Here is a 9,401-nt window from a genome sequence, read left to right as displayed (position 1 = left end):
TGTAGATATATCAAATTTAACACACGTTTATGTGACTGAAACATAAATTTATATGATAAATTAGATGTCTACATCGAAAATATATAATATTAAGATAGTTCTTAAACATACATGATCTCAATTACTCCTCTTTGATCAGTTCGTAATGAGAATTACGTTACTGAAGAATGTATGGAGTAGTCATAGTACTCAGATTCGTTGTATTCTTTTGTACCTCTTGCAGCCACAAAGATGGTAGTTGTCAAATATAAACCACACTCGCAGTCTGTACTCTGTAGTACATCACAGCTCGCTTCACAATGTAACCCAAGCGGCTATATGAAGTTATTACACTACTAAAACGATGGCCAAAGTGAAACATTATAGAGCATTAAGGAGTCTAGGGAGGCTGGAGTTAAAGAATAAGCGTGCTTCTGTAACGAGAGAGGAAAAATCAGTGAGGGACACAAAGAACTGAGAGAAACAGAGTGTCCTTGGTCAGTCATTGTTACCTCAAGTTCTAGTGGATTTTGTGATGTAGGCTAACCATCCTACTTTTCTAAACTCGTTCATTAACTTTGTTTTCTTTGTGTGCTGAACCCAAGAGAATGATTTAAAAAAGACCAAACGAGGTTCAAAGAGCAAAATTGAAAATTTTGACCAGGTTAAAGAAATAAGGTCAGATTGAGTTGATATAAAATGTAATGTGAATGAAACAATAATAATCCTTTATATACAGAACCAATATAAGTCAAAATAAACACTCCTAATACAATTTGCTGAACCCAGAAGTGGTCCCTGAGTCTCCCAACCGCGGAAACAACACCTCTTTTTCAATCAGAACCTGGAGATGCGACGTGATCTTGAGAAATGCAACCCACACAAAAGGTGCGCAACAAAATGCGTATCCGAAAACAGACAACGCCCTCACCACTCCATCAGGGTACCAAGGGAAGGCCATGACAAGCAGCGTCCCGAAAATGCCGAACCATGGAGTCAGAACAGGGAGCGTTGGCAGTAGAAGAGTGTTGATTGGAATGGAAGAGAGAGCAAAAGATGCCATCAAGTAGAGGAACCAGCCGATGAGTGGGTGTATGGTGTGAGGGATGGTGAAGAACGGGAAGACGTAGGCTGCGACTACAGAGAGAAGTGCTATGAACTTGAAACCTGCTTGGATCGTTGTTAAGTTGCGGTCCGAGCGGCGATAACATAGCTTAGTTATGGTAGGACGAGCTAGTCGTGTGACTACTATGATTCCAAGGTAGAACACTGCTTGGATTATGACCAAAGGCATCTCTGCTGAGTACCCTAGAGTGGCGCGACGCTGCTCGTGCCATGAGAGACCTAGTGGAAGAACAGGCCATGACCACCAGTACCATGGCTTTAACCAAACAGCTCCTGGGAATGTAATCACACTGTTTGGTCCACAGGGTATGTTCCATCTTAGTTTAAGATCTGAGAGTAAAAGATCATAATGTTATTACATTAACCTAAATATGTTTTATTATCAAGGACTGTTCAACATTTTATGGACCATGGGGCCAAAAAATTGTAACCTCTTAAATTTTATGTTTATGTAAAAGTTTAAATAATTAAGAACTCAGTATAATTTGTGATGAAAAAACTATCGATATATATATATATATATAATTATTTGGGATCTTTTTAAATCTAATTTATTAAAAAAAATAAAAATTCTATATCAAAAGATGTATATGATAAAAAAAAAATCAAACCTCTTAGCTATTAAAATACGCGGAGACAACAGAATTATAGACGAGAACATATCATTTGGGACTGAAAAGAATGTGACTTACAGAAATAAGATGCGTCCATTTGGTAGCCTAACGGAAGTCTCAAATGGCCACTGAGCACAGAGCCATTACTCGGAGGACGAAAGAGAGGCTGGTCAAGAAGATCAGAGAAGTAACTAACAAGAAAGCCTTGATCAGCTCCATCACGATTCTCTCTTCCAACTTGTAGCTCATGGACCATGTCCTTGAACACTTCCACAGACGGTTGCAAGACAAAGAGGCCAGTGTGGAAGATGCAAGGGTTTATGAAGACAGCACAAAAGCGTCCGCACTGGAAAAGCTCGTCGGTCTTTTTAAGAAAGAGGTTGTCGGCATCGAGCATGACTACACGGTCGTAATCAGACAAAGCCCAAGCGTAGAGCTTGTTGAGAGTAAGCTTGAATCTACTGTTGAAGTTAGTTTGTCTCCTGTACGGATTATCCAAATTTTCAACTCTCACCACTTTAGCTCCATCTTCCGCTTCCCTGTTAACACACACACACGTTAGTATCCACACACAATGACACACACGTTCGGTTTCAACAATTAATATGTGCATGCATGATTTTGAGCGTATATATATTTATGTATTGTATTATTTGTGTGTAAGCATGTAAAGTCATTGTATTGTTAAAAAAAAATTATTATAGCTTATGAGATTGACATGTAGACGTTATTGTATGATCTATCTAAACAACTGATCGGCGGGCAATAAATTAATAACGTATACAGAGTTTGACCAAGAAGATATGCGCAGCTCTTCCTGTTTCCAAAAGGTTTTTCAATCAGGATACTAAAGTCAAACAACTCTCCTTATAAATCCTTTCATTCAATGTAACAAGTTTTTATTGTTTTCGATCGTTTTAACTCCCAGTTCTTCTACGCATGTTTCAACTTTTATGGATGAATAAATTGTTGATTAAAGGTTCTTACTAAGATAGTATGGTTTATTTCAAGAACTGAGAAATATTTTCCTAAAGAATTTGAAAATACTTAATACAAAAAGCATAAAAGATGAAAAGATAAAAGAACTATAACACGTAACAAGTTCGGCTTAAAGTAAGAAAATGTAAGATAATAGAAGCGCGTAGTATCGACTCATCATAGATGGAGATGATATAATAAAATGGACTTAAAAGCGTGGGTCTATAAGTCTCAACAACATATATCTACTCAAAGTTTGATTCTCTCCAACTTATATGCTTAATTCATATTTTAATTCATTACAACAAAACAGTAAGGTACAAAAAATAAAGAACGCTTCCATAATGTTCAAATGTTATTTGAATTCGTGAATTCGATCAACAAGAAAAGAAATCAACCACCATGTCCAAGACAAGAGTAAAAGGCGTACAAAACCTATTTATCTTATGTTCTCAATCCGTTATTTTCCAAGCTTATATTAATTTCTACGCGAAAATAAATATATTCTTACCTATTGGTGATTCCAAAATATCACTTTTAAATCAAGAAAAAACCAGTTTTTTATTATCAAACCTGCTGTTTCACGCACAAAGCAATTTATAGTGAAAAAAACTGAAAATTTTCGATATTGTCAAGAAATGGAAAATTATATAAAAATTAATAATCTAGAAATTGTATATTCCAGCGTAATAGGTTTGGTCAACGATGACGTCAGATAATGGCCAGCAGAATCAGTGGACCCACGAAACAGAGGAAAGACAAGAAGACTTACAAGGTTTGAACCCATCGGAGAGGAACGTCGAGAGAAGCGATGACAACAAGGTCAGCGTCCACGTGGAGACTTCTCAGCGATCTGATCAAAACGCGTGTCGCAACATAAAACTCATAGTCCCTTGGCGTTCCCATGTACATCATCGTTGCGTAGGCGTTCTTATGCTCCGGCCGCAGCGTTTTCAAACCCCGATCCTGTACCGCCACCAAAGCGTTTTCAGTGTCTATCGCCGTTTCCTGCGGTTGAAGCAGCTGTCTCTCTCGATATGCTGTCGTTTCGATTACCAGAACGGTTAGGACACAACATAATAACATTAAACCTCTCTGCAAATCCATCTCCGATTTGTCTGAACAATGTCCGAATTGGAACAAATATAAGTGAAAGAATTATTCAGAATTTGATTTTTGTTTTCTCTAAGGAAACTTGTAAATGCATACGCGTATATATACCCAAACAATGTATGGAAACTGGAAAGAGAGAGGAAGGTTTCTGAGAGCCTGTGAAGGGTTCGAGAGGTATAATGGCAAGTGGCCAATGAGAACTGAGAAGTTATTGTAATGATATGTTTTTTTTTCTTCTTATACTGATATTTTTATTTTTCATTATAAGAAGAAAATTGTTGTGCCATACTAAGAGATACACAAACTATTACACATGTCGATCTTAATAATAAATTAAAAATATTAAAAATTAGTTATCATTGTACATTGAAAATTCTTAGGTTCAAATTCTAAAAATAATGGTTTATCATCTAATCATCATATGAACAAGAATCTGTTCTTTGGTGAATGTAGAAGTGTCAGAAAAATGCTCGTAAGAAAAATTAAATAATCAATTAATTGTTAATATAATAATTTTATAATTTGTAGCAGAATAATAAATTAGTATTAATGTAAACTATAAACAAAAATTTACATCAAATAGTTTTTGATACTTTCAATTTTCAGTTGCAAATTCATATCACCGTTTATCTTCACCTTGATCTCATCCTATCTTCGTTTACAAAATAAATGTTTATTTGACACTGAAATATATTGATTTTGATTCCAGATTTTAAGAGTAAAACAAAGCACCTTGCATACATCTTTAGTCACATTTTTTGGACTAGAGAGATGTGACACGCTGTTTAGTCTGTAACGCACACAAGAAGATGTTGATTTACGGTTTGCTTAACTTTGTTTTAATAAAATAATAGGTGATTTTGCAAGTAACCGCATTCTATATTCTACAATATTGCTGGCAGCTAGTATTTTGGAAATGGTCAATTGTGGATCACGTGGACTGAGCCTTCGTCTTCGTTCTCTTCGCAAGTGGTGTGCTATCATCATCCTAGTTCATTGTTTTTTTGGATCAAATCCTAGTTCACTATTTATGTTTCTTATTAAAAACTATATTTCAAAGTCAATTCTGTCGAGAAACAACTCAAAACATTTGTTGTGTACAAAATAAATAAAGTACTATGCTTGTTGCTTCGAAGTAGGGTCAAAAATATTTTGATTGACTTGAGCGAAACAGAGCGATGAATAAGTATGCATATGATTACTTGTGGAGGAAGTTAACTAATTATTTGAGACTGTTCATTGGGTTTTAAAGTGAAATATATTGCATACTCAATACAAAGGTCTATTATGTTGTAAAGAGTACCTCGGATTTTAATGGACCTCAAAATGAATGGTGTAACTCAAATATGATAGTAACATGAACAGAAATGGTAGTCCACTCCGAGGCAACAAGACTATTCTAAAGCGATTGGATCAGAGTTCTAATCGTGGATATCTTTCATTGACTGACGTATATAAATATGCATTTTAATATATAATAACTATTTATATTTTATATTATTTAATATACTATTACAGAAGATTACATGTTGTGTGTAGGCGTATTATCCCTTTTTAGTGTTAAGGGTATATTCTTTGATTAAAAAAAATTGAAGGAAAATGGATGAAAAAGAAAGAGGAAAGAAACTAGAAAATGATCTCAAAATGGAACGTTGACTGACTAGCAATCATGCGAGTCTTCTTGTGTGTTGAAATCGTGTCAGTCCATAATGTTTGTGAAGTGGTCTTTCAGATAGATACTTACATCCACCAAGGTGAGTTATTTTTGTTTACTTACGTTTGTACTAAAGCTGATATGACAAGATAACCTTAATTTTGAAGTTAAACCAGAAAAGTTTCAGCTCACAAACAAGTAATTTTAATTTTATAATAAAGCAAATGTAATTCCGAAAACTTGATTCAACCTTTGCTTTTTTGATATTTAGTCAAACACAAAAATCTCTCATTTTCATTGATCAAGTTATCCTAAATACATAATTAGTAAATCGCTAAGACCATCATTAATAACGTTTATTCTAATAAATCTCTTAGAACATAGTCATTTAACTGTGATAAAATTCCTTTTTTTTCTTCGACCTAAGAGCATTTCCAATGTATAAGTCCATTTTTTTCTTCAAAATATAGTAAAAGTAAAAATGGAGTAAAATTGCTCTAACCCTACCCCATTTCCTACTCTATAATGGAGTGATGAACAAACAAAAAATATATTACTCTATTTATGGAGTAAATTTTATTATGAAGTGAGATATGAAGTTGGATTGAAACATTTCTTACTCCATATTCACTTTTACTTTATTTTAGAAGAAAAAATAGAGTTGGAATGGAGATGCCTAAGTATCCAGAGTTATTTAAACTCGGGGCGGGGGAAGGGTTTTACCAGTCAAATGATTTATTGTGGAGTCCAAGCAGAAATAAAAGACATAAGTTATCAACTTATTCCAAAGTCAACATGTATGTATACGTCTTTGCAACTGCAATTGCAATTGCAAATAGGCACGCGCTTTAATTATAAGCACGATACGCGTTGATTTGATATGGTTCATACATGTCTCTTTTTTTAGTATTCAAATCTTCTATTATTCTTTTGCCTATCTACAAATCTATAAGCCTTGTCACTTGTTGATTTTGGGTACTGCAAACAATAACTCTCAACGAATAAACTTAGGTGAACGATCTTCAATTTTGTACTTTTCAGGTTCCGTCTGCATGATGGATAACCACCACTAACCATGCTGTCACTAGGATTCTCTCAACAATACCAAAGTCCGATGTCGATATAAGATCCATTAATGACGTCAAAAAATTATAAGGCCCATTATCATACCAATTGACTTACAAAAAAATGGGGGTTCAAGTGAACAAACTTTAAAAATAAGATGTCACAAATTTGTGTATCTCTTTGTTCGAATCTCATTGTAGTCTTTGCGTTTATTGATTGATCAAACGTCTTCATATGAAGGAGGTTGCCGAAGAGAACGTCAAACGCATATGTGAAGCAAACGAGATATAATCTGATGAGACTAACAGCCTAATATATGATTTATATCATTCAAACAAATAGTATATGATTTATATGGCATGGAAGGCTTGACTGTAGGGTTGAATCTTGGTCCCAGGCTGATTAAGGCTGAGGAGATCAAGGATTCATAAACACAATACTTCATGAAAACAATAATTCATGAACCGTATCTTGTGGTGAAGTACTTAGAGAGCTCACCAGTCATCTTGGACACTTTGTCTTGATAATGGACACATCCCACCTTTGCGTTCATCACTATGACTTGAAACTGATTTTGTTGTCCATGTTATTATATTTTGTTAAGTATGTTTAACTATGGATGTTATCTTAGCACTTCACACTCGAACTAAAAGAAAGAAACCTAAGAAATTTCTCATCATTCTAAAACACATTGGCTCTATATTCTATTTTACATTTTAATAATTTTTGAAGTAGATTTAGTTTAAAAAAAATTATGCAATTGTAGGTTCACAATCCTAGAAAACAAAATAATTATCGGAAAACCATAGATTTGTTGAGTAAAAAGAGAAATTATAAGAATAATTATGATGGTTAAAGGAAGAAGTTAATATGAGAACGTGTAACATTGTTGAAGATTCATGAAATGATATTGGATCAATATACAAATAGGTGGTGACGATCAATTACTTATAAAACTCAAAATCTATACTGTCAAATCCCAGTTTATTTGGTCAAATACGTACGTACCTATAATTCTAATTACTTCTTAAAAGCGAGTAATTACAATGGGTAAACGTTAGGTAGCAGCCAAGAAACTAGCATTGTTAAAAATATTATTAAAGAGGATGATGGTACACGGTAGGTAGCAGCCAAGCAACTAGTATAGTTGAAAATATTTAAGTAGTAAGCTGCTTGTGGGGGATTAATCAATACTTAGATTTATAGTTTTATAAACAATTCATGTAACACAACTTGTGGTGTGGCACATAGAGAGCTCACGGGTCATTTTGGAGACTGATTTGTCTTGACAAGGGACACATAACACTCTGCACTACTAATGCTTGAAACTGATTTTTTGGCCCTGTTAATATTTTGTTTCACATTCGATCTATAATCATTACTTCTAAGTTCTAAAAACACAAGATGACGCAATTGTATATTATATTTACATTTTTAACTAGTGTTTTTTAACAAAAAAGTATACGCAATTACAAATTCAGTCTTACAAGAATTATCTGAAACCGATATATTTGTTGAGGAAAAAAAAACTATACGTAATGATAAGTAATAAAAAGGGGAAATTAGGCCAACTAGCTAAGAAAAAAAAAACAAAATTAAAAATCTAACCAAAATTCCTCTTTTCTACTTTCTCTTCCTATCTCTCTTAGGATCTCTCCCAAAATCTAATTTCTATTTTTTCGGTTATTTAGAAAAAAAGCCCATAAAAAAGATTTCTACCCGGGCTGAGGTTATAAGATCTAAACAAAGAAACAAAAAAAAAAGGAACGTGATGAAGACGTGTAAAATGCTTCTAAAGGGCCGCTTCGGTGAGTATATTAACAATGATCATCAAACAAGAACATATGCAAAACCAACAGTTCCCATAGATCCCTTCAATTGATCTAAAATGTCCAAAACATGGACAAATCCAAGAACAAACTAACCAAGTTTAGAAAACAGAACAATGTTAAACTCAGAATGAAGTGAAACTTTTGCTAAGCCAAACGTATTATATCTGAAAGAGAGATACAATTTGAAACAGTCTAATAAAATTTTGGAACGGTCTAACAATTAAACAATAATCTTCCGTCAAATATTACATATAACCATATAAGTCAATATGTCACAAAGGTTGTCAGAACAAGTACAATCACACAGGATCTCTTTTATACATAAGAAGGTTAACAGAATCAGAAAACTGCAGATTCTCTACAAGGCAGCAGAATAACCTCCACGGATCTCCCAAGCCAAATGTAAACAACCACCATAGCCTACAACAAATAAACCAAACCATTGACAATATATAAACTTCGAAATCAACCATTAAACCAATAAAACTTCGAAATCAACCATTGAACAAAACATTGAAAAATGGTAAAAACATAATTTAACAACACAACTGAAAAGGGTAATAACCATCAGGAACCAAAAAGTTATCATCAAAGAAATACAGTCCGCATCAAGGTCAAATCATTAATAATGACCATCATCTGGTTATCTTCTTAACCCTTTCTCTTTTACCAAAAATCGAATATAATTACTATAACAAGGCTCAGATATAATATGGGTAGAGATAGTTATCAGCACGAAATCAGAGTGGTGCATGACATTCTCAATCATCACTGCCAACAAAAAAAAACTAATCTAAACAATTAATAATAATAATAATAAAAAGCCTCAGAATTGCAGAAGAATCATCAATAAGTAATCAGTCCCGAAAGATGGTGTTCTTTTATAATCTGATGTCCTCATCGGCTTTAAACCCTAATTCAATTGTAAAATAAGCAACGAAATATCGATCTCATGGCCGGCTCAAACGGTAAAAGCAGCGACGCCGCTCCGCAGAGACATAGAATATGAGAGCAAGACACCTCAGACGGAGAAGCCGTGAA

The 9,401-nt window shown here is 34.0% G+C and overlaps 1 protein-coding gene and 2 non-coding genes across 3 annotated transcripts; all 3 read right to left on the bottom strand.

Moving 5' to 3' along the window:
- Nucleotides 1-644: 644 nt before the first annotated feature.
- On the bottom strand, nucleotides 645-4,383 carry LOC125603620 (putative glucuronosyltransferase PGSIP8). Its single transcript, XM_048774508.1, has 3 exons — nucleotides 3,469-4,383; nucleotides 1,797-2,257; nucleotides 645-1,434 (listed from the first exon to the last, which is right to left on the bottom strand). Exons 1-3 carry the CDS (start codon nucleotides 3,801-3,803, stop codon nucleotides 746-748), a joined length of 1,485 nt encoding a protein of 494 aa, XP_048630465.1. The 5' UTR covers nucleotides 3,804-4,383; the 3' UTR covers nucleotides 645-745.
- Nucleotides 4,384-9,057: 4,674 nt separating this feature from the next.
- Nucleotides 9,058-9,137, bottom strand: LOC125603634. The gene has a single exon (XR_007335595.1). It is a non-coding gene; the product is annotated as a small nucleolar RNA Z221/R21b (small nucleolar RNA).
- Nucleotides 9,138-9,181: 44 nt separating this feature from the next.
- On the bottom strand, nucleotides 9,182-9,267 carry LOC125603632. The gene has a single exon (XR_007335593.1). It is a non-coding gene; the product is annotated as a small nucleolar RNA SNORD96 family (small nucleolar RNA).
- Between the last annotated feature and the right edge of the window lie 134 nt (nucleotides 9,268-9,401).

This window comes from Brassica napus, unplaced genomic scaffold (assembly GCF_020379485.1).
Source record: "Brassica napus cultivar Da-Ae unplaced genomic scaffold, Da-Ae ScsIHWf_363;HRSCAF=573, whole genome shotgun sequence".
NCBI lineage: Eukaryota > Viridiplantae > Streptophyta > Magnoliopsida > Brassicales > Brassicaceae > Brassica > Brassica napus.
This window is presented reverse-complemented; position numbering and strand designations above follow the sequence as displayed.